Below are 25,640 nucleotides of genomic sequence, written 5' to 3'. Positions count from 1 at the left end.
ACAAGTTTCATTGGCACAAAAGTCGCCATTTTTCGGGACTACACAAATAGAATGTGAAACCCTTCTTTTTTTTACTTACAATAAACAACAACATAGGCGTACGCAGAATTTTCTCGCGGGGGTTTCAGATTTTTTCTCCTTCTGGGGGGGGGGGGTTTACTTTTTTTTCCTGCAAAGTAACACTATAATCTTGGCTACTAAGGGGGGGGGGTGAAAACCCCAAAACCCTCCTTTGCGTACGCCAATGAACAACAATTACTTTTTTTGACAATTATTTCGACAACTACAGAATTTTTCATCTTTGAATTCAATTTGTTTTTCGCAATTTATGAACCACATCCGCAATCATTGGCGATAGATGCTGAAAACTTCATATATTTTAACATAAAATTTAAAAATATACACTATGTTATAAATAACTTATCAAAGCCGCATTTACATTTCACTAGTTGGAAGTTTTAGCACACAGGGTCTATATAAAATGTTAATTTTTCTATATTTTTATGTGTGTGTACGACCACTTGGGAAATTTAAAACATTTTGAGAGTACCCGACCGCACGTCATTTCAAAATTTTTTTGTAGTTGAAGGCATGTTTCTAAAATCAACGGTTGCAGAAATACCCACTGTGCAAACAATTTGGAACACCCTGTATAATTTTTTACATTGAACGATGACCGCGGACATTGAATCAGATATCATTATGGCTTGATTAACCCCACCACAGTTTATCTTATTGAAATCAAATGTCATATTACCAAGTTCAAGTTTGAACTCTCCCAGTATTACATTTAAGGCAACTGGCCATGCTAAAATGACAATTTTTTTTAATTGTCGAAAATATTTTCATAAATTTATTTGAAAGAATGTTTTACACAGAATCCAAAACTGTTTCATTCTTATACATGCAATAAGTAAAAATAAAGAGTTATGGCTGATTTAAATCATTAAGAACGATGGTTTCACAAAGGCAACAATTTTCAAACGTGTTTTTTGAAGATTCATTTTTTCGTTACTTTATTCCCCGCAAAATTAAATTTCTCGAAAACTATGCAATTTATTCTCATCAAATCGTCCAACAGCATTCCAGATAACATTAGCTATGCAACGATTTAGGATCTTGGATATATGTTTAGAATTTAATATTTTACAGCTGTTTGAAGAGAAAATCTTGAATTTCTTTTGTAAAAATCCACATATTGTTTCACGAAAACTGCCATATCTTAGAGAATATTTTGTGTACGAAGGTTTTTAACAACTGGCTGTTGCGAAGCCATTTCGGAAAGAGAGAAAATTCAACTGCCCCTGCGGGGAATCGAACCCACGTCCTTTTACTTTCCGGGTGAACGGCGTTCACCTGCAGAGGCAGTTGAATTTTCTCTCTTTCCAAAATATATCTTCGCAACAGCCAGTTGTTAAAAACCTTCGTATGGTAGCGGAGAGTGACGTCATCCTTGTATTTTGTGTACCTTAAAACTTTTAGTTCATTGCACAGATAAGTGAAAGCAATATACAGTACCAAAACTATTCGAATATATGCCTTAGTCTTCAGTGTACAATGCCTGGCATAAGTGGTGAAAATAAGCTACTTTTGAAAACATAATGATCAGCATAAGTATCTCAAAAAAATATAGAAATACTTCCAGAAATTTCACTGGATTTCGCAGTTTCATATAGTATTACGATTAAAACCACACGTTTTGTAAAAACCACATTGTTTTAAAAAAGTGCCCCTCACGTAGTCAGTTGCCTTAAACAAAAACTACTCTTTTTGATCATTTCATGAAAAAAATATTTGTTTTGTTTTCTCTCTGAGTATTGTACTTGTGGTATTTTAATGAATTCGAAAAATGTGTTATGCTTATCGTTACCCACGAATTCATGGCTCTAAAATTATTTAAATCGTTTTATGTCCTAAAAATATTTACATCATTTTATGACGGAAGAAACGCATGCATTTACGACCTTCATATTTACGACATAAAAATATTCTTCGTAATGACTGAAGTCACTTGGAAAAATTTTTAACTTTATATAATATCCCGTTATGCTCGGAAAGTTTCAAGTCGTGCAATAAATCTGTGACGATATTAAATACCCCCCTAAAAAAATACGAGTTCATAAAAATAGTTTTCAAAATACACGGGGAAACCATATTTTTTAAATTTTGATGTTTTTTCTTTTTGGTGCACTGAGAGAGATGTCTGTGAAATACAAGACGTCTAGTAACACCGAATGTGAGTGATAACAAAAAAAAAAAAAAATGAGGGACACGCACCAAAATGTCATGTTGAAAAGAAAATGACAAGTTTCAAATTTTTTTAAACTAATTTTTTATAGGTGACTTGAATTGTCTATGAAATTTTGACCAAAAAAGAAGCAAAAAAATGAAGAAAAAAGTAAAGACATTAATTTAATAGAGATCATACGAAGGTTTCGACAGCTGGCTGATGCGAATATAAATATCGGAAAGAAAGTTCAATGACCCTTGAGGGAAAGCAAACCCATGTCCTCTCCGGGTGAGTGCGGTAGACCAGTGTTTCCCAACTGTCGGGCCGCAGCCCAGCACCGAGCCCTAACACTAGCCACACCGGGTCGTGAGTGATCGCAGTTTCATTTTTCCAGAGGTTGAGAACCACTGCTCTAGATCAGGGGTGCGCAAACCGTGGGTGAACTAGTGGGGTCGCGAGAGATTCTCCAAAATAAAAATTCCCATATAAGAAATTAATTTTTATTTAAAAATATGTCAAAACTCTAAAGAATGCCTTTATTCAGTTGTGGTAATTACCATGTATCGTACAATGTAATTTTATCAAATTCTACTTGTACAATAATCAATATATCGGCTCCGTCATGCTAGAATCACGAATGTGCAATGTGCTTGCCTTGCAAAAAAGGACGTGGGAAATGACGTTCGAATGTTCACTCTACCGTTACTGTATGCAAGTTGTTTTCCTAAAATGTTTTGTAACGTGTGCATCAATAGGACCATGGCCCCATAAGGGGTGGGCTGACAAGGCTGCAGCCCTGGGGCCAGGGATGCTTTTGTTTTTTCACGCTATAAATTCATCATAAAGGGGCCCGTGAAATATCCCAGCTTGGGGGCCCTGCTTCAGGATGTGGGGGCCATGAATAGGACATTATTGAAACACACGTGTGTTACATTCGCGTTTCAGGCACAACTTAGGTAGCAAAACAAGGTATCCAAACAGCCGATAAAAAAAGGAAAATTCGTACATTCGTGCTTCTGGCATGCGACGGACGATATCAAGTTAGTACTGTTACAGGGTGAGTTAGAGAGAATCACCCGTTTTCAAAATTGTATATTTCTTGAAAATTAAAAAACACAGAATAGAATGATAAGTGATATGCGAATATACGAGGGGAAATGTGTCTACGTTTTATGAAAAAATTTTAATGGTCGATTTTTTTCAAGTGTAGAATAATTTTGAAATCGGATGATTCTTTCTTGATTACCCTGTATACGAAAATCAAGGACCATAGCATACACCTCGCTACACTCCCATCTTGCATAAGGGACACTAAGTACGTAAAAAAAAGTAAATATTTATATGATGTTGAAAAAAATTGAATGTCTTTGGAAGTCAATATCGCCTAATCAAAATCGAAACAAGTGTTCCGTAAAGGGCCTTCGGGACAACACGTTTACTGACAAAATACAAGAGAATTCTCTGGTCGGACAGGCGTCACAAGTGGAGTTCCTCAAGGAAGTGTCCTTGGCCTCATACTTTTTCCACTTTTTGTCGATAAATTCGATCAGAATATCGATGGGATTACTAGCAAATTCACAGATGATGTGAAGCTAATGGGGGTAATCGGGAATTAAAACGATAGGGAGTTGCTCCAGGCCAACTTAAACGGGATTGCAGCATGGGCAAATGAATGGAGCATGACGTTTAGCGTTGATAAGTGCATGGTCGCTCATTTTGGTTCGAACAACCCACGGTTCTCTTACGAGTTGAATGGTGTATCTACCCCGGATGCAAGTATGGTCACCGATTTGGGAATTCTCATTGACGAGTGGCTTAGGTTTTCTGAAAATTGTTCAGCGGTGGTCAAAAAAGCGAATAGAATGTTTGGTCTCATTTTCAAAAAGGTCTCTTCGCGTTCTCCTAAAGTCATTCTTCCGCTTTTTCAAGGCTTAGTTCGTCCTGGACTGGAGTATGGTGTAAGGTTTTGGAGACCATACCTACAGAGGGACATAGACTTGGTTGAAGGGGTGCAGAGAAGAGCTACGCGTGTCCTTATTGGCACACAGGGCTTGAGTTATGAAGAGAAACTTCATTCTTTGAATATGTTTACTCATTGGAGGAACGCAGGTGTCGAGGAGATATGATCGAAGTGTGCAAAATTTTCAATGGGATGGATAGGATGGACCATGAACTTTTAGTACACTGCCAATCGACTGCTTTTACAAGGGGACACCAGTATCAATTGGTAAGTTCGAAACAATGCGAGGTTATGGTGTCGCAGGGAATTTTTCTCTAATAGGGTTGTTAATAAATGGAATACCTTACCCCCGGAGGTAGTAAATCGTAACACAATTGACACATTTAAAAAGAAATACGATAAACATATTGGGGTAAATCGAGAAGCTATCCATACTTAGAATAAGACAACCATAATATTCTTTATAGGCATTGTATCATGTGTATATATTGTTTATAATTTTTGTTAATTGCATTTTTAATTGGGTTGCTGTATTTTTGAAATATATGACATCCATATTTTTATGGGCATCTTTTTCTCAGCCACCTCGTTGGGCATTTTGCCTGTTGTGGCGTTGTATTTGTATTTGTAAAAAAAAAATTGGGATGTCCTGGAATGCGCACCACTGTTCTAGACCACTAGACTCATTTCAAACCATGCACCGCCCAGGCTCTATCGACAATTGTCAATTTTAGCCTTGGCCCGGATGAGGGGGCTGAACAGTGTCAGGTGCTTTATTATGCATGTATAAATTGCATAGGTTTTACATGCACAATAAAACACATTATAAAAAAGCGAAAAAAAAATTTACAAATAGGCCCTATATAGATATAGAAAATGTTTTTTTAAAGAAGAGAATTGAGCTGTTACACGACAATTGGCCATTTTGGCCCTGCTCTGAGATATCGAGACCACTAGACTACAAAGGCAACGAAACCTCTTTCCTTAGAACTCGTGTGTGCTGAACGGGGCCATCTCGGCACAATGTCAGCAATGTGAGCTTTGGTTTGAGTTAGGTCTAAGGAAAAAGGATTCGTTATCTTTGCAGTCTAGTGCGCTCACCTGGCATGTGTGGTGTAGCAGTAGTATGTAGGGCCTCCAAAAAATGGCTCGGGGATCCATGATGTTCTTAAGTCAGCCACCTCGTTGGGCAATTTGCCTGTTGTGGCATTGTATTTGTATTTGTAACATCCCTTACTTACGTTGTTGGGTGTTAGTATTTCGAAATATAAAGGCTGTGTATAACCACTTTACGATTGGCAGATGACAGCACAAGTGTGGAACAACTAGTTTCTTAAATATGTTAAATAATAAAATTCAGTTAAATGTTTCGCTCCCTGTAAAAATCTTTGTTGCATTAGACTTTTGTGTGATGCACTAAAACACTACTACTACTACTACTACTTAACCGAACATGCACCTCGTACACATTGCTCTACGGAATTTCTAACGAATCGGCGCATGCCGTAATGTGCATTCTGGGAGTGTGTGTGGGGCCCTAACGTATTTATGTTGTTGAGTTGCGATTGTTTCCTGTTCATGCTGCCATCTGCCTCACATTTTCTGAAGTAAAGATGGAAGTGCTTGAATTTTCATATTATGGCAGTATCGTGTTGTACAGTAAAACACTGCTTTTACAAAATGTTCCCTAACAAATTATGACTTTCTTTGTGGTAAAATAAATATTCATTATTATGTACTATTCAACATATTTGAATTAATTTTATATACATAATATTTTCTTTTTTTAATCTTTATTGTAAGCGTATAGTGCTGACGAAACGTTCAAGTACCAGGTTAATAAAATCGTTGTGTACTAAATAATTTTTTGATAAAAACTATTATTTTTTTTTAGGTTTTTTATGAGAACTAAAATTACCTACCAAAAAATTTATATGATAACCATTTAATTTTTTCATAATGTGGTAGATAAAGGTTGGGAGATTAAATATTGGGAAGATAAGAGATATAGTCGAACTTCGTTAATTGGAAGTCCAAAGTCACTGGAAAATAGTTCGAATTATTCAATATTCCAATTATCTAATTATTCTATCCTGAATCTGTAAAATGACTGCAAACTGCAACTTAATCATCGACATGTACATAGGATAATAGGATAATCGATTACAATTTTATCATCAGTTACGAAACTGGTTCCCCAAATTTTAATAAGCTACATTATATTCCACTGTTCTAGAATCAGTATTACTGCAGCTCAAAGAACGATTTACGGAAACAGTTCATGATCATCCGTTATGAAGCTGTTTTCCACATTTTGCTTATCATTCCTATGCTGAGAGGGGGAAATATATTTTTATTAACATATTACAATCTGAACTTGCCGATATCTATATATAAAGTAACATATCCTGACCGATTCATCATCACGGAGCCGAAACCGTTGGAGCTATAAATATGAAATTTGGTCAGTAGTTTCATTTTATGATGTAAGGGCACACTAAGAAGGCGTTTTTCAAAATTCAGCTCCCAAGGGTTACACAGAGAAATCACGCTCGGTCGAAACCGCTGAAACTGTAAATATGAAATTTTATCAGTGGTTTTCTTTCATGATGTAAAGACCCAGTAAGAAGAGGTTCTTCAAAATTTGACCCATAAGGAGGGCAGTCATAAGGGGGTCCAAAGGGTATATGGGGCAATCATCACTGATTCGAAATCGTTGAAATTATACATATGGAATTTTTGGTTAGTAGTTTTTTTTTTTAAATGTAGAGACTCACTAAAGAGGGATTTTTCAAAATTCAACCTATAAAGGGGTCATAGGGGAAATAGGGTTCACAGGCTACATAAGGAAATCATCGCTGAGCCAAAACCGCTGAAGCTATGAATGTGAAACTTGGTCAGTATTATATTTTATAATATAGAGGTTCAGTAAGACGGGATTGCTAGAAATTCAACCCTCAAGCGTGTCACAAAGAGTTCAAATGTTATATGGGGGAAGTCATCGCCCAGCAATTTGCAGATTACCAAATCTAAGCGAGCGAAGCAGTGGGTAACAGCCAGTTTTCCATATACTTAATGACGACAAACGGATTCAAATTTTGAATGATACACTTTTATCCATCCGAACAACATAATCGGTATCAAGTGGTACGCAGTCTCTATGCACTGAACAACGGGCATTAAATTATAAGAAAAAAAAAATAGAGAAAAAAGAATTTTCAAACTTTTAATATATTATTAGTCTAAAAATTTGTTGTTCATCAACCCGGAGAAATAAAACAACACGTTTACCTTGTAAAATTTTTCCAAAAATTTTCTCATGATTCTTTTCTTCCAACTTCGCGTTATGCAAAAAATTCGAAGAAAGTTCGAACTAAACAAGAAATTTTAACATTAAAATTAGATAGAAAACTCAAGGGGAGTTTTCGTAAAAGTTCGAATTGCCCAAAATTCAAATTGACCAAATTAGAATTAACCAAGTTCTGCTGCACTTATCTTTAATGCAATGACTTCTCAATTGCAATTATTCCTCGGATTGTAAAATACGGCTTTATATTTTCTAAATGTAGCGGCTGTTAATACGGTACCTGGTTTTGCAAGTTGAAAGTTCCTGAGTTAATACTTTGGGTCACTTCAGCAATTACAATTAGTTGCACGTACAAACTTTTACTTTCATTTGAATTCCTGTCAACACCAACTTCCCCACCAAGTTTTTGTTACACTTATCACGAGTGGACATAAAATATGCAAAGCGCGCGTGATTTTCATCTGTGTGCTAAATAACAGGTTCAAGCTGAATATTTCTCACATAGAAGTTTATTATATTATTCTTGGTGCGTAAAACTTTACCAAGAAATAACAGTGTTGTGTCGACAAAATGTTATTCATACGTCGTGATGAAGATAAAAGGAGTTGAAGTAGTTCCGATTCCGAAAAATATAAGTCCGTATACAGGGCTGGACAAATCGAAGGCGCCAGATCGCCATGGCGACTAAAAAATCGGCGTTGGCGCCTAAAATTTTCTACGTGTGAATGCTAAATCATAGTCTTAGAATGACAAAATTTTCTGATTTCATAATCAACGTGTCTTCTAACATGAAAAAGCGGCATCATTATGTCTCGGAAAAGTCGAAAATACAATATTTAAGACTATTTTTCTTGGGGGGGGGGAACTATGCTTAACTTCTAAGAAATTTGTCTGGAGCGTAAATTTTTTTTCGCTTTGTCTAGCCCTGCCGTATAGCAACGGATTTTGAAAGACGCTTTGGAAGTCTTTATTTTTATATTTATAGAAAATTATTTGTGTAGGATGATTATATTTCATCGAGACATAAACGGAACTTCAGGATATTCAATATTTGGAAAACACGGAACATGATTAATAATTATTGTTATGACAACTATTCAAGTTCCTAAAACTGCTAAAATATGCACAATTGTCATGATAAAATAGTCAATTAGTCAGAAATAAAGGGCTAAAAACTGGAATTAAAGTCTATCCGAAGATGATGCCACTAACCTGGCTGTTAATAAGAAGGTTTCGACAGCTGGCTCTATGCGAAGATAAATCCAGGAAAGAAAATTCAACCGTCTTTGCCGGGGAATCGAACCAACGTCCTCTCACCTACCGGATGAGCGCGATAGACCACTAAGCTAAAAAGGCAACTATTCGTCTCTCCTTAGAGCTCGTGTGCTTTGAACGGGACTGGACGTGGACAGCCAAACTTAACTCGGGGACAAAGCTCACATTGCTGACACTGCCACCAGATGATGATTTATCCGAAGATATCGGAGCTCAGTCCCGTTCAGCGTACACGATTTCTAAGGAGAGAGGATTCGTTATCTTTATAGCGTGGTGGTCTAGCGCGCTCATCCGATAAGTGAGAGGATGTGGCTTCTATTCCTCGCAGAGGCAGTTGAATTTTCTTTACTGCATTTATCTTCGCATCAGCTAGTTGTCTAAACCCCTGTCTAAATTCAAGTAGGTTATATTAAAATTAAGACGCAAATCTGCAATGAATTAGAATGCGTTACATAAAAATAATAATTATGATTGATATTTTTAGGTGTGAAGTTATGCAAAAATTATCTATATCCACTATTTACAGTCAAAATAACGAATTCAAATAACCTTCGATGAGAAGTACGGACATGAGGTCATTTTTATTTAAATGACAGTATATGTCGGTTAATTAGTTATTTTGACTGTAATTTTATTCACGAGTGGCTTAGGTTTTCGAAACACTGTTCAGCGGTGTTCGAAAAAGTGAACAGAATGCTCGATTTCATTCTTCGCGTTTGCGTAAAGAGATTCTTCCACTTTTTCTAGGCTTAGTTCGTCGTGGACTGGAGTATGCTGTAAGGTCTTTGTGTGTACTTCGAAAATAGGGTATGTGCATGTTATGTGTGTTTCGGAACTCAAAGCTTTCGAACTATATCTCAAATTTATATCCTATATTTTATTTGCCTTTTTTTTTTTTTCGTTCTTTCAACTTTTAAATTCCATTCTAAGTCTTTTATGTTTTTGTGTTTTAATCTGTCAATTTGTATTTCTGCGGGTTTTTTTTGTTTTTTTTTTTGAAGTTTTGTATGTCTAGAAGGTATTTTTTTTTATATCCTTCATTTTGCTTTCAATCTGTTAGGTTTTTATTTGTTTCAATGATAATTTTAAGCCTTAATGTTTTTGTTTGTCACGTAATTACTTTTTATATGTTTACTTTGAAGTTTTATATGTTTTTGCTGTTAACTTTTTCTTCACGCTCAGTATATTGTCGAGAGAGTTGTTTGCTTTTATCGCTGTGAAATTGTGATCGCCGGCGTCTGATCATCGGAAATAGTCGCAGTCCTTATTGGACGGGACGAGGTAATGCAACAGAGCTTATAATGTATATATAGTTTTAGCTTTTATAAATGCACTTTTAATTTGGTTGCTGTGTATCTTAGAAATATATAACATCCATATTTATTATGGTCATCTTTTTTTTTTCATCCACCTTGTTTGACATTTTGCCTGTTGTGGTCTTCTATTTGTAAGGTAAAGCGTTTCTCAACCTATGATCCGTGACGATGGCATAGGTAGTCCGCAGGCAGACTTGATAATTCTATTCTAACTGAATGAAAAATTGTTCAACTGTTGCAATATTGTTATTAGTAATATCCATGTGGGTTAAATAAAATTTATATGACGTGAATGTCGCTCTCCACTTGTTAATACAAGATATACGGAAGACTGGATGTTGTGAAGATATTTATTATTTGAGATGTTAATTTTTTAAGGAAGGAAAAAACTCATCTCTGCCTCTACCGGGAGTCGAACCCGGGTCCCTCGATTGCCGGACGAGTGCTCTGACCACTAAGCTACAGAGGAGATAGAGATTTTCCTTCGCTAGAGCGTATATATGCCGAACGGAACCGTGCAATGGACGGTGAAACCGTTCGGCATATATACGCTCTAGCGAAGGAAAATCTCTATCTCCTCTGTAGCTTAGTGGTCAGAGCACTCGTCCGGCAATCGAGGGACCCGGGTTCGACTCCCGGTAGGGGCAGAGATGAGTTTTTTCCTTCCTTAAAAAATTAACATCTCAAATAATAAATATCTTCACAACATCCAGTCTTCCGTATATCTTGTAAAATTTATATATTCACACTTTGTGTGTGTGGTCCACCATATCCAGCAAGGGAAAAGCAGGAAATTGCGATCCTAAATAAGGGATATCACTAATTGTAGCCAAAAAATGCATTTAAGACAAACTTGCTAGTTACTGGTAATTGAGTGATGTGCGGGAGGAATAAATGGCGGATAAAAACCGCAGTAAACAACAATGTATTCAACGAAAAAAAAACCATTCAATTGACAGAATGACCATATTTCGTTGAGAAAAATAAGGGATACTGGGATCTCTTTTAACCACGGTAAAATGCGGGACGTCACCAATCTTGATCAAAAACGTTGCCATAAGTCAGCAAAATCCCCAATTGTAGTTAAAATCACTGAAAAATTGAGGAAAAAACGTTGAACCTGAGAAATATGCGAGATGAATATTTGTATACGGGGTGTCCTGTAAGTGCTAGCACGACCTTTATCTCATGAACCGTCCATCGTAGAGGTATGATTACAATTTCAAAAATGCTCATCAAGCGCCCGAAAATTACCACGTACCAGTTTTGAGAGTGAAAATACAGTGCGTAACAAAATAAAAAAATCTAAATTTTTATACGGTCCTCCGTGCTTTAACTTCTAATTGAAAATTGTTGCCTTGCCTCTCCTAATGCCAACAAAAAAAATTCCATGTTTACAAGTGCAATATTCACAGACATATTCGAATTCGAAAAACGGCGGAAATTTAGGAAAGAACAGTGTTAAATGGGGAAAAACCGTTTTACTCGCATTTAATGTTCTTTCCCAAATTCCCTCCGTTTTTCGAATTCGAATATCACTGAATATTGCACTTGTAAACATGGAATTCTTTTCTGTTTTCATCAGAAGAGGCAGGGCAACAACTTTTCGATTAGAAGTTAGAGCACGGGGGACCGTATAAAAATTTAGATTTTTTTTACTCTGTTACACACTGTATTTTCACTCTCAAAACTGATACTGGGTAACTTTTGAACGCCTGTTGAGCATTTTTTAAATTGGAATCATACCTCTACGACGGACGGTTGTTGAGATAAAGGCCGTGCTTGCACTTAGAGGACACCCTGTATATAGCCATAATTATCATTAGTTATGAAAAGTCTGTTTATGATTTCTATTTCTATTTACGATTTTAGTGAACATTACAAATTCAAATAAGCATTGTTGAAAAAACTGAACAAATGTATAAAATAATTCAAAACAACTAAAAATAAAGGAATGTCCCGTTTATACGGGTCACAAGTCGTCTGCCGAATTGTTTCAGACATTTTACTGGTCCTTAGGTCCAGAAAAGTTGAGAAACGCTGATATACAGGGTATTCTGTTAATGGACCGACAAACTCAGAAGGTTGTTACGTAGTAGACATCACAAGAGGAACAAAAATTGCAATGGAAAATGGTGTCGCAAACTACGTACTTTGAGAGGGTGAAAATCGCAAAAAACGCATGCAGGTTTCGACGTCACGCTGGAACGACAAAAAGTAAAAAATTGGAAAAAATTTGTTGGAAAAAATTGGCGGCAGCTACATGTCATTGCACACTCTACAACGACGTAAAAACTATTCCCGGACGCGCTCGAAGATATCGGGTATGCTTTTGATGTCTGCCGCAGCGACGACAATCTGCGCTGTGAGATCCTCCGGTGTGTCCACAGGCGTCAGATATGGTGTACATTACGTCAGATATGATGAGCGAACCTACGAACGCATTCAGCGATCAACTGACATCCACCTTTCGTCTCCTCTGGACTCAGAGCCTGCATGCGTTTTTCGTGATTTTCACCCTCTGAACGTGGTTTGCGACACCATGTTCCATTGCAATTTTTGTTCCTCTTGATGTCTACTAACAACCCTCTGAGTTTGTTGGTCCGTTAACAGAACACCCTGTAGATAATTTGAAACTTTGTGTAAATGTCGGGACGGCCAAAAAAATGCGAAAAATACTGGTCATATAGACCAGTGATTCTCAACCTTTTCGAGCCCGCGGCCCGGTTTCATTGATTTCTGTGAGTCGAAGGCCCGGTCAAATACATGAATAAGGGAAAATGAAATGCTAATCACTCGCGGCCCGGTATGAATGTGGTCAGGGCCCGGCGGTTGAGAAACACTGATATAGACACCCTAGTTATTTTCACTGTGAAAGCATATGATCTACCAAAATGTTCTGCAAAAAAATTGAAAATGAAATATGTGCATTGTTGAAAACAATTGAAAAAGATTCAGAAAAACTTAAAAGTGTTGTATTTTGATATTAATGTCAACATTTGAAATTAAACGTGACACATGATATATATATATATGTATATTTCATTTTGAAAGATATAGACATACAAAAATATATTAAAAGCGAAAGAAATCACAAACTTTACAAAACGGAAGGTATTTGGGTTTCCTGAATCACAGATTCGCGCGTGATCTGATATACATCTGATTAAACGTTTCTCGTTATGTTTTGTTGCTTGATGTCAAGTACTTGTTGCATTTTGATATATTTAATATATTTTTTTGGCCAAAATCTCCGTTACGAGAGACAGATGTAAGGAGGAGCAATGTCGATCGTTTTATCAGACCTGCTTCGCCACTGAATGTTCAAAGATTCTTTTTAAGAGCCTTTCTTCAAAGGACGACATATCAGCTTATTATCTCGGAGTTCTCTCCATATTTTCCTCATGTCACGTATAGTGACATGATGTCCAGTTATGGCTTCTTTGAAGGCACAACCTGATGCAGCACGTTTCCAGTATGCAAAACCTTTAACGTTAAATCTTCTTACACCAAGTTCGCTGGCGCAGAGCCCAGTTATAAAGACGTCTTCCATCACTAGAAAAGGCAACGTGGCGCTAACTTCGAATAGTTTCGGTACGACGTCGCGGCTAATCACGTAACCAGTACCAGATAAGTAATCGGGGAAAACGTCTGCCGCAAACTGTTCTTTTGGTACGTACCATTTTGACTTTGAATCCCTATTTGGTCTCGCTCCGCGAAACAAATTACCATACATAACTTTCATTTTTACAGGTAGCCTTAACATGACTCTCAACAGTTTTGCTATGTTCACGTACATATCATCGTCGGTTTTCATGACAAAATGTACATTTTCGCAGTGTTCCGTCACCCACTTTAACAACATAACGGATTTGATAGTCAGATTGCGATACGAATCGTAAAAGTTTTCTTGTATGATATCGGAATGTTCGAGAGCTTCATTTTCAATCATCTTCTGGGTACTTTCATCCTTTGCCGATCCTAACAGGAATCCTAGTCTCACAACAGCACCAGTGTTGTTGTTAGACGTGGCGATTGATCCCCAAGTTTCACGGATAGCTTGTCTGTTTTGGAAGTTGTTGACGGCTGAACAAACAAGAATAATCACTGAAAGCTTGCTTTTTGCTTCAGGTCCTCTGGAACACAAGTCTTTGTTGTTTATTATATAGTGGAAAGGATGAGGAAAAATTTGCTCCGTTTTCTCATTATTTACACTCGCGTTGACACTCGTTTTTGGAAATACGAGTTCCTGCAACTCGCTCAAACAATCAGTTGCGTTGCATGACAAAGCTTCATTAGACTGTTCATTCCAAGTAAATGGTCTTCTTGATTGAAAGTAAAAGAAACCCAGCAGTAGGTTTACAAAGATCAACAGGCAGATGCTTGCCAGGCGACGTGCTGACATGGCCTAGGTTTTTTGTTCCTGATGTAGCTGAAATTAAAAAGTTATATTTCAAAAATGAATACGAGATTCTCGAAAAAATTTTAACAAGAAGTGATACTGTACAAACTTAAAGAATATTTCAGGAGCTTATTTTTAAAAGCGAACGTTTCCATTTTTTTCCGAAATGCATTTTTTAACGGCTTGTGAATCTTTAGGATAAGCTCTGTCAGATTATTCAAACGGGAATACTTTTGGTAAAAAACACAATGTATAAAGTTTGTTGTTTCTATCAAAAGGGAACATACCCTCTTTTTCATACACTTCGGTGTTTTCCATCTTTTGAGAACAGACTTCTCGATAACGGATACCCATGGCAATGATAAGTTTGTCCGCTAACGAGGAGTGTCCATTAATGGATAGTAAGATACACCGAGTTCCGTCGATGTAATTCAAAATTGTGCCCGTCAGTGGTGGTGTCCGCTAACGGGAGTATCCATTATGGGAGGTTCTACTGAAGAATGATCGTTTTTCTTATGTTAATGATGAGAGGGAAAAAAGGCTACCTTCCTGGGCCTGGTTAAAACCTTCTGGAATCAACAGGTGAAGTAGAAATTTCCAATTTCTCAGACTTGACCAACTCTAATTTTAATTTAAAAAAATAACATTTCCACTAATTTTTTTTCTTTCAAAACGGAGCATTTCGAAAATTAAAATGTGGATAACTGTCTTCAATGTTGATCAAGAAACATAGTATTTAAATATTCTTCTATCATTCCTTTATGCTACCGTTTGGGCTATTTTCTACTTTTGTAAAGCAAAATTTTTTACTTCTACTGTAAATTCAGCAAAAATGGAAATGTTCCCTTTTGAAAATAAGCTCCTTATTTGTGTTATTCATTATTTATTTATGTGTATCAATCGTCGATACTTCAAATTCACTCGGAAGAAAAAACTCAAATCATTGCTGCTGCATCATTACTGCACCGCTACTGATGACGAAATTACATAAAATTTGATTTAAGAACCTCTACGCGTAGTTAGAATAATAATAAATCGTAGAGATGGGGATTAATGTTGAAAAATAGCGACCAATTTCAATGATAATCGAAATTCCTTGTAAACACTACTGGACATTAGTCGATTTGTTTAGTTTTTTGTTCTGTGAGTGAAGCATAGCATAATCGACTCACAGAATGAGGTGATATCGAATGTTGCTCAGAAAAGCAACATGTGGTTTAAAGTGTCATGTTAATTTATTTTATGCACATCAATAGTTCTTAATCAAGCGATAGATATTCAAATACATCTTTGTTTACATTCAGGTTATAGGAGAAAAAAAGATAAATAGTAATTATTCTTTCGTTAAGCTAGAGCTACACTTAGGATTCAGCCTGGCCCAATAGTCATTCGCAAATATTTGCCTCCAATGTGTTCGAGTATCAGTCTCCCCTGCTGCAATAAAGCACCAGTGGCATAGGCTGGCTAAACAATGGCATAGCATAGCCGAATGTTTTCTGGAGAATATTTGTTTCCGGAACACTTTCCTTGTAGTGACTGTTGGCGTTCTTCAATCAATGTGTGACTAGACGGATTGGAAGATAGGGAAAGAAGATGGCTTCTTTGACTTGGGATGGAGGCTGGTATGTCCTGGTCGTTCTGTTCGACCAGCCTTCCAATACCTTCCAGCCTCCAATATTTGATGATAATTGCCAATGGTGGAGCGGACAATACTCATCCATGACCAGTATTGGAACGTAGTGGGCCAGGCTGGACACAAGTGTTGCCTTAGCTTTATCGAACGACATTCGTCAGTAGCATCCACCACTCTTTCTTCAGCCCTTTCCTGTTACCTACTCAGGGAACTTGTTTTCTTATTTTTTTTTTCACTCAGTTCCATTCAATCAAGAAGGAGCAAAAAAATATCGAAATGAATGAAAAAAAAATTCCATTCCAACCATCGCATCCTACTAAAACTAAGCAAGCAAAAAGCAGCATGAATGTATCCTCTTTCAATTAGATTAGGACGAGTTGACTCGTGCTTGTAAGGGAGGCGGTTAAAACGTGTTACAGATTGAAAAATCTTGAAATTTCCATGGCCAAATTCGACAGCAAGCAAAAAAATAAAAACTAGCAAATGGAAATCATAAACGACGGAAAATAAAAAGAAGGATATATATTCAAACATAATACATTTCGGATATAAAATGATATAATGTGAATTAAAAAAAGTATATATTTATTACTTGAATTCACATATTATTCTGGGCGGTCATCGATTGCTTTTGATATAGAATGAAACAAGCTATCATGTCCCGTACCGCCATACCATGAATTCAGCGATGCATCATTTTAGGTGATGGCGATTTTTCTTTATTCCGTCTCATGTTTCAAATCAGTCTCAATAACGCTAGTTAATTTTAATGCGACGACACACACACCACAGTTTAATCACATCTCATAAGGTGAATTTGAACTATTTGCACTAAATACTCTAAGATCAATCTAATATTCGCCAAAGCCATCATGATATATTTGTCCGTATGGTTAGGATATGTCTGTATCGTCTACGACTTTGCACCTGATAGGGGTTAACTCAGATAATCCTTTAACCGCTTTTCTAATGTGTACGCGTTAACTCGTCTTAATTGGAAGGAATGCATTCCAGCTTCCCCTCTGTTGGTTATTGGGGGGGGGGGGAAGGTGACGCCCTAGACCAAGCACATAGGCTGGGGTCTCTGGTGAGCTTACACAGGAGAGGATTTTTCACTAGTCCTTCTCATTGTTAGTATTATGAGGACCATGCACTCTCGAATCCAGTAAACCATTCATAATTTTCAAAAAATCCATTTATAAAATTTCTAAAATGTTTCAAGAGCGTTGTAAACAATATTAAATGATTAATAAAACAAAATGATTAATTAATAAATAAAAGGTATTAATAACCATAAAATTATTACAAATCTCACCTCATGCTCGTTTCAGAAAATGCAACTGTCTCCTGTCATACCCTTACTTCCCTGTGAAATATCTGTTATTTAGTGATATAACCTACTCGTTATTTCTCTTTGTTCATCTTCAATCCTGTAATGAAAATCAATATATTTGAACATTTCAGTTAATTAATTTCATCGACGTGAAAAAAAATTCACTCAACATCAAAGATAGCAACAACATTTTTAGGCATTTGCAAGGGTATACGGAATAACAAACATGCAAGTTTCAGACAAATACAACGAGATGAATTCGCATATTATAGAAGCATTATGTTCCTATCCACTAATTGCATAATGTATATGAATATATAATTTTGTTTATTGTCCATCAGGATTTCAAATGTCTTTGTATACACTATGACAGTTCGCACATGCGATAGTTCATTTTTATGAATGAGTATATACGTTAATACAGAGCCAATACATCTTATATAGATATACCAGGTTATGAAAAATAGGAAAATTTGGAAAGCCTATAATTCACCGATTATGAGCAAAAACTCCAAGGTTAAGAGGTTATATAGGATATACAGTAATGTAATTTGCCATTTAGTCTAACGCTTTCTACGTGGCCAACCTTACGGTCTGCCCTTTTACATGCTCTGCACTACAGGGTTTAAAAAGCAACACGAGTGGCGTACTCGCAGGTTGTGAATCGTGGATTTTATCAAAATAATGTGTTATAAATAATACTTTCAAAATTATTTTACTGTAAAAACAAAAATAAAACGCACAAGACAAAACAAGAAAGCATTAAAGTGATATTTTGCATAAAAAATTCTTTATGTTAAATTATTCTACCAATAATCTTGAACCAAAACAGATGAAATGGCATCATCAGAGAAGTCTTGCAAAGAAAAGTTCAACGGTATTTCATTTGTTTCGATTGCAAGGCCTGGAAACTACTGACAAAGAATCAAAGAGCTCGAGTACTAGGCTGAAAATTAACCATTCTTAAGTATTTGGCCAAAACCGGAAATCGAAATACAGATGTAGATGACACGAATACTATAGAATAGTTCTCTTTGAGACAAAACAACGACACCGGCACCGTTGTTGAATTTCATTGCTCACTATGACAGCAAGTAGCAAAGGACTGATCAAAATAGACAAGACCGAGGAGTGCTCGGGTGATGCCAAAAATTTAAAATTATGAAGTATTTCATCGACAATCGCTATCAGAAGCAGAAAAAATTGGAATTCATGGATAGTTCTCGTTGAGGAAATTTCAGTGATACCCTCATTAAGGGTGGATTCACATCTACAGACACTCACCATGTCGTGTCAGACACGGAAAACATTCTTTAACATAAAACCAATGAACGTATTCATATCTATGGTATCGTGGCTACGCAGACAGACATTTTTATGTTAAAGAATGTTTGCCGTGTCTGACACGACACGGTGAGTGTTTGTAGATATGAATCCACCCTTAGGGTTCAATCGCTAAGGTATAGACATCTGTAAGCAGCAGAGTGAATTTTTCAGCTTGTCTTAAAACTACTGTAAATTCAGTCCTGCAAGTCAGTCAAATTTCATTGAATTTGCAAACCAGCCTTCGATAAGGCAAATAACATATCATATGTATTTTTTGTATTTGTATATTTCGTGTATTTGCCTTGCTCGTTGGCGACACACTTCTTAATACTATTTAAAATAACATATTCATATTATCAACATCGAATTTCTGCAAAGAGGTGAAATAGCAGTTGTAGCAGAACAGCAACAGATTGCAGCTGATTAACTTCTACAACCTAAAAGTATTCGAATAGTGCAAAGTGAGTAGAGGACGTATTCACGTCTTCTTGCGGGTGCATCTCCAAACACAGCCTACAAGAAACTTCTAATACTTCAGATATTAAGACGAATTTTTTGGGTTTGACGCTGAAAAACTTTAAAGATATGCGTGAACATGAACGTTACATATACAAAAGTGAGGTAAGCGTCCAACGTCAAATACAGTGATTACTCCGCTTACTAGTTTTTCGTCTAACGAAAATTTTTTTGCCTCGGCTAACGAACATTTACGTTGATATACTTTAGATACACACGCAAACATAAAACAGCCGTCTCGTGAGCTGGATTTTAGCTCCAATCATTTTTATTTATTCAATATTGCTTTGCCGAGGTCTATACAAGGGAATGCGGTGGTGAAGTTTGACAGAAGAGACGGTTGATGTTACAAAATAGATCTGAAACTGTTGTACAATCAATAATATTTGATGGGAGGTTGTTCTAGTCGGTTATTGTTCGTGGAAAGAAACTAAATTTGAAACAATCTGTGAATGCAAAGATGGGTTTCAATTTTTGGTAATGGTTAATTCTATTGGAAAAGTATGTAGCTGGAGTTAGAAAATTGGAAGTGTCGATATGAAATAGACCGTGAAGGATTTTGAAAAGAAAAGTTAATCGAGAGATATGCCAAACGGGTAAATATCATCATCAGAATTATGCTGTCATTCGAGCCCGATTATCTCATATCCACCACTGAATCTTTTTATAAGTGTACCTCTACTTCTCTTTCTGAAACTTTTTGAACCATTTCGTAAAAAATTTCATGTAAATTCAGCTAACAGAAAATTCATTGCAAAAAAAAAGCCAATGTTTTCAGAGAACGCGTTCCTTCAGTGCAAGACTCAGCATCAAACTAAACAGTCTGGACATTCTAGGAGATGATCTTGTCGCATAATGTAAGACAAAGAAATGAGCTGACGAAATCACAAATGGATGGACACCTACGAATTTGACTGGGTTGTGTTAACAACCAGCTTTATTTATATATATATATATATATATATATATATATATAGCTGATGTAGGCTAAAGTATACTAAAGGTGGTGGTGGTTGTGTACGTAGTGTAAAATAAAAATATATTCAGTGCGTCATCTCCTTACAAAATTCTCATTTATCCAATTTTTAAGCCTGTTCAGTTTAGCCTTTTTGGTCAGATATTTTATAGCGCTTCTTGTTATTTAAAAAAAAATTATCTTTAAATTTTGGGCGGGGCTTGGAACGAATTAAACGATTTTCCGTAGAAATGTATGGAAAATCGCGTTTCAGCTAACGAACGTGATTCCGGAACGAATTATCTTCCTTAGCTGAGGTATAACGGTACTAATTTACCGTAATTTTTTCACACGTTATAAAATTAGATAGATTTGAAACACGTACGTGCAATAGACAATAAGACTTATAGGCTGTTTCACTATAATTGACCGAAAGGAATATCAATTCTATGGTTCATTTTAAGATTTAACAAAAATAATGAAAAATGATGAGAAAAGAGAATGGAATTTATCAGTCATAGTTGAACCTCAAAAATTATTATTAAAGAAAATCCAAAAATTAAAATTTGTATACGGCCCCTAATGTGAAAACTGTCAGTTAGTAAATTTCGCGCCTTTTTCTATGAAACTCAAAGAAATTTACCCCGTAAAATTTGGACCAAAATGTGTCGAGATATTGATAGTCAAAACTCGTGATTTTTGGCACTTTTCAAGGAAACATTTTCGATTTAGCCTCCGAGGAACGAAATGGAGAACATCAATATAAATTTGTGTTTTGTAAAAATGCTGGACTAGCACTCTGTATAAAAAAAATAATTAAAAAACAGTAAATTTAATCTCTTCAGCCATAATTAAAGATGGAGTTTATGATTAAAAGGATATATATATTTTTATTGTTCAATTTATCTAAATAAAAGCACAGAACAATAAATAGAGTAATAAAGCTGAAAACAACATACAGTGAATTTATACATCACAAAACCACTTGGTGAAATTGCTCACACAAATAAAATGATTGCATCCCAAAATATTCATTGACAATGATCACACAATAGGGTCAAAATGTCCACCGTCAACCCCTATGCGTAACAGCAACCTTTTGATGAGAGCATTTTGAATTAACTCTAGCTCGTCCGTTGTTATAGTTCATCGAAATAATTATTCATAATTTATCCTGCTCATTAAGAAAAATTGTTCTTTCCTTCAGTAATGTTTTATTATATTATTTTAGTGTTTTCTCTTTTTCATGTACTGGTTAGTCCCCCTAATACTGTTAGATGAGAAAAACTGTAATATCCCATTTAATTTCGTTCCAAATTTTACGGGGTAAATTTCTTTGAGATAAATAGAGAGAGAAAGGTGCAAAATTTTTTTACTAGTTAACATTTTTTAGATTGGATAAAGGCCGTTTACAAATTTTAATTTTTGTATTTCCTCCAATAATAATTTTTGGGAGTTCAACTGTCACAGATAAATTCCGTTCTCTTTGCTGATCCTTTTTTCGAATTTTTGTTGAATTTTAAAATGAACCATAGAATTTATCGGTGAATTATGGTGATACAGTCTGTACATACAGAGTGTCCTGTAAGTGCTAGCACGGCATTCATCTCATCAACCGTCCATCGTAGAGGTATGGTTCCACTTGAAAAAATGCTTAACAGGCGTTCGTAAAAATTACAATGTACCAGTTTATACAGTGTGTAACGAAATAAAAATTCTAAATTTTTATTCGGTTCCCTTGTGCTCTAACTTTCAATGAGAAAGTTGTTTTCCTGTCTGTCCTGATGCCAACAAAAAGCCCCATGTTTCTAAGTGCAATATTCACAGGGATATTCGAATTCGAAAAACGGAGGCAATTTGAATATCTCGGTGAATGGAACTTGGTAACATGGAATTTTTTTATTGGCATCAGGAGAGACAGGACAACAACTTTCTAATTGGAAATTGGAGCACATAGGGCCGTATGAAAATTTAGATTTTTTATTTTGTTACACACTGTATTTTCACTCTCAAAATTGGTACAGGGTAATTTTCAAAAGAATTTTGAGCATTTTTTTAAATTGGAATTATGCCTCTACGACGGATGGTTGATGAGATAAAGGCCGGACGGACGGTTGATGAGCCCTAGGGACTTCTTGGGCACTCCCCAGGAGCTCCGCGGCGACTCGAGAAAAATTTAAAAAAAACAGTAAATTTGAAAAAAAAAATATTTTAAATAATATAAATAAATCAGTAACTTTGATGAATAAATAAAAAATAGGCCTACGGGGCTCCGCCATAGAAATTACATACCAGAAAGGGCTCCGCGAGTCAAAAAGGTTGAGAACCGCTGAGGTAGGCCTTTGCTCCACCACCGAGTAAATCGCACCCATCGAATATAGATTGGTAGAATTCTTACTATATAATATTTCTCTAGGTAACACGATGTTTGACTTTGTCGAAAACGATATTTTCAGCATGGTAGGACCATTTTCTTTGAAGCTTTTAACTGTTTCCAATATCGTTCCGAATAATGACGGATCAGTTTAATTTGATTCGAGCGAATGCAAATCGACCACAACTACCACGAAAACCTTCCAAACTTTGTTATGCCAATCTAGAACGCCGATACTCTAGGTTTATATATGCCGTCTTCATCCAAATTTCTCTTCTATTCAAGGAAACTGTCATCACCGTAATCAAATTATTCTCGATTAAAGTAGTTTTTTTTTTCTTATCGCTTAAAGATTTTCATTAATTGGAACACACGTCTTTAAGAATTTTCTCAGGAACTTGTGCACAAGTGATTGTTTTAATTTCCTTTAGTTCCATCTAAAAGACGAATGACATCATTTTGTTGGCACCATTTCGACATATTAACGCCAGTTTAGAAGAATAGCTCTTTTCGGAAGTAAGAATCTCCTTCATCGATTAAAACCTTCTTCCATTCGAAGTTTGTTGGCCATCGATGCAGAATCGCTTCGGAAGATGCAAGCACCTATTTCAGTATGTCAATATCCTCGGAAACTTTAATCGCGCCGTTACCACACCGTAAATGGTGCTTTTACGCTAAAACTCGTATTTTAGCTTTTAGTAGAATGTAGAAGATAGATTACGGAACACTTTTGTGATAAAACTAAACTTCCTGCAACGATAAGGATCTAATACACTCCGAGAAGATATTTTTCTGACCTCTTTCACGTGTACAGGTGTTTCATTTTACACAACGCAGGGGCGGCTTAAGCGAGGATGCAAGGGGTGCGGTGCATCCAGATGGCACGTTGTAAGGGGTAGCAGCTTGGACTTTAGTTGGACATCAACAATTTTAAACATTTCCAATAGTACACTGGTGTGCAAAAATTAAAGACGAAGCTGGAGAATGGAGGTCAAATACTCCTTACGGATGAAAGCAGATTTAATCTGACTAGCGATTCTGGATGCATACATATCTGGAGAGAGTGGGGAACACGCAATAACCCCTCCAACATCATCGAAAGGGACCGATTTCTAGACGTTTTTGGGACCTCATGGTATTATTTGTCAATTTGGAACACTTTTGCGCGAAGTTACATTAGAAAAACCGCCTCGTCCTTATTTTTGCACACCAGTGTAAAAGCGCACATGACCAGTAACGTATTTACAGGTAGCTTAGCGGGCTATAGCCCAGGGTGGCAAGTTCGAAGAAAAAGAAAATTTGATGTATGAGTGGTCAAAAAAATTAGCACAATGGGAGAAGTCCGGCAAAACTTCTATAGCCCACCATAAATAAGCCTCTGTTCAGAGAGCGAGGGTCAGAGACTAGGTCAGTGAGTGACCAAACGCGTGAATTTGCAAGAATGGGAGTGAAGAAAAGAGTGTGCAAGCATGTTAGTGAGCATATGAGTAACCTAAAGCATTTGAATGACTAAAATAGTTATTTAAATAATAAGTGGTCAAGAAAGTTGGACTATAATGGGCCAAGGGCGGCCAAGTTTGTATAGCTCATAAGCGGCAAAACCGTGAATCCACCTCTGCACAGGACACGACATAACGCTTTTGAGCCACACTTTGACGATAAACATATTAAGAAAACTTGAGGGAACAGATAGGACCTAAGATCGTAATAACGGAATGCCTCTTTCATAAGGGGCAAGTGTGCATTTTTGTAGGGAGGCCCAGTACTTTTAAAAATGAAAAAATATGCACTTAAAATGCCAAAATATACAATAAAAAAATCCTGAAAAAGTCAAAAATTCCGAATCATGTAACAAAAATGAGAAAACATGCATTAAAAAAAAATTACTATGCAAAAAAAAAACCCGTTTTTTAAATGCATATTTTCTATTTCTTTGTGCATATTCATCTTACAAAAGAATATTCTCACATATGTATATACCAGGCCCTAAATAACTAGGTTGGAGCACTGTGCCAAGGTCCCGAGCCAAATGGAAGGGTGTGCCCCCACAAAAATTTACACTTATTTTGCATAATAGTAACTCTTTCAAGAGGGGCCCCAAAAAAGAACACCACGGCCCTAGTCTGCACATGCAAATAACTTCCTCATATTTTTTTATTCAGGCATTTTTAATTTCTAGTTTGTTGTAGCTGCTCAATAACGAAATACCGTAACAAAAGAGTTTCGACAATATTTCTGAAAAAAAATTGAACACGACATATCTTTAGAAATAGCCTTACAATAAAACGGTTGATATTTGGGAAATACGGTATTATAAACATCTGTATTAATTCACGAAATCCCATCTGCTTAAAACAAACCGATGTTATGAAATATTAGAAGCAATATTTAAAAAATTATTTAAAAAACCGATCGAGCTTAAATAACCCTTCAAAAATATGCACCTATTCTGAAAATACTTTGATTTTATGCATTAATATGCGTATATGCAATTAGAGCCCGGATTATATAGGTCATATAATCCGGGCTCTAATCATGAGATTCAAGAGCGCGGGGCTGACAGGGCTCCAACCCAGGAAAGTTGTCGCCATTTTTTGTTTTTCACGCTGTAAATTCACTATAGAGGGGCCCGCAAAGGTCTCAGCCTAGGGACTCCGCTGCAGGTTGTGTGGGATATGGTAATGATGGCTCATCAGTAAGAGCTGTAATGTGGATCAAGTTATCTGGCAACAACGGTAAAATAATCCTGGACCAAAATACGAGATATTTTCTTTAAACCGGGACGTATGTTCAGTAAACTATTACGTGTGGCTTTGTACTTGAAAAAAAATCCAGTTTGACCAGGGTTACTTGGACTTTAACCCTGTCAGCCTCCCGTCAGGGTCATCTTGACGGGCGGCAGGTAAGCTTGAGCCGCCCCTGGCACAACGTGACTGGAAACAACATCAAAACCGTTATTCAAGTACAATATACGTGCTAAAGAATCTACAATGGCATACAATTTTCATATCTG

General features: G+C 36.3%; 1 protein-coding gene across 4 annotated transcripts in view; it reads right to left on the bottom strand.

Moving 5' to 3' along the window:
• Window positions 1-13,047: 13,047 nt before the first annotated feature.
• The window catches only part of LOC149084868 (beta-1,3-galactosyltransferase 1-like), a 118,737-nt gene continuing 106,144 nt past the window's right edge, over window positions 13,048-25,640 (bottom strand). For 2 of the 4 annotated variants that reach the window (XM_089232595.1, XM_089232596.1), the window contains 2 exons: window positions 17,439-17,553; window positions 13,072-14,520 (listed from right to left, as the gene is read on the bottom strand). In XM_089232595.1, the coding sequence (XP_089088721.1) occupies window positions 13,426-14,493 (1,068 nt within the window). In that variant the 5' untranslated portion in view covers window positions 14,494-14,520; window positions 17,439-17,553 and the 3' untranslated portion in view covers window positions 13,072-13,425. Of the gene's footprint in view, window positions 14,521-17,438; window positions 17,554-22,545; window positions 23,265-25,640 lie in introns of those variants that run through there. The other 2 variants (XM_089232597.1, XM_089232594.1) reach the window with 2 other exon arrangements.

This window comes from Pholcus phalangioides, unplaced genomic scaffold (assembly GCF_987345545.1).
Source record: "Pholcus phalangioides strain wild (caught in Gottingen) unplaced genomic scaffold, Ppha-v1.0 ptg000007l_1, whole genome shotgun sequence".
NCBI classification, from domain to species: Eukaryota; Metazoa; Arthropoda; class Arachnida; order Araneae; family Pholcidae; genus Pholcus; species Pholcus phalangioides.
Note: the sequence above shows the minus strand (reverse complement) of the source record. Positions and strands in the feature narration are given on the sequence as shown.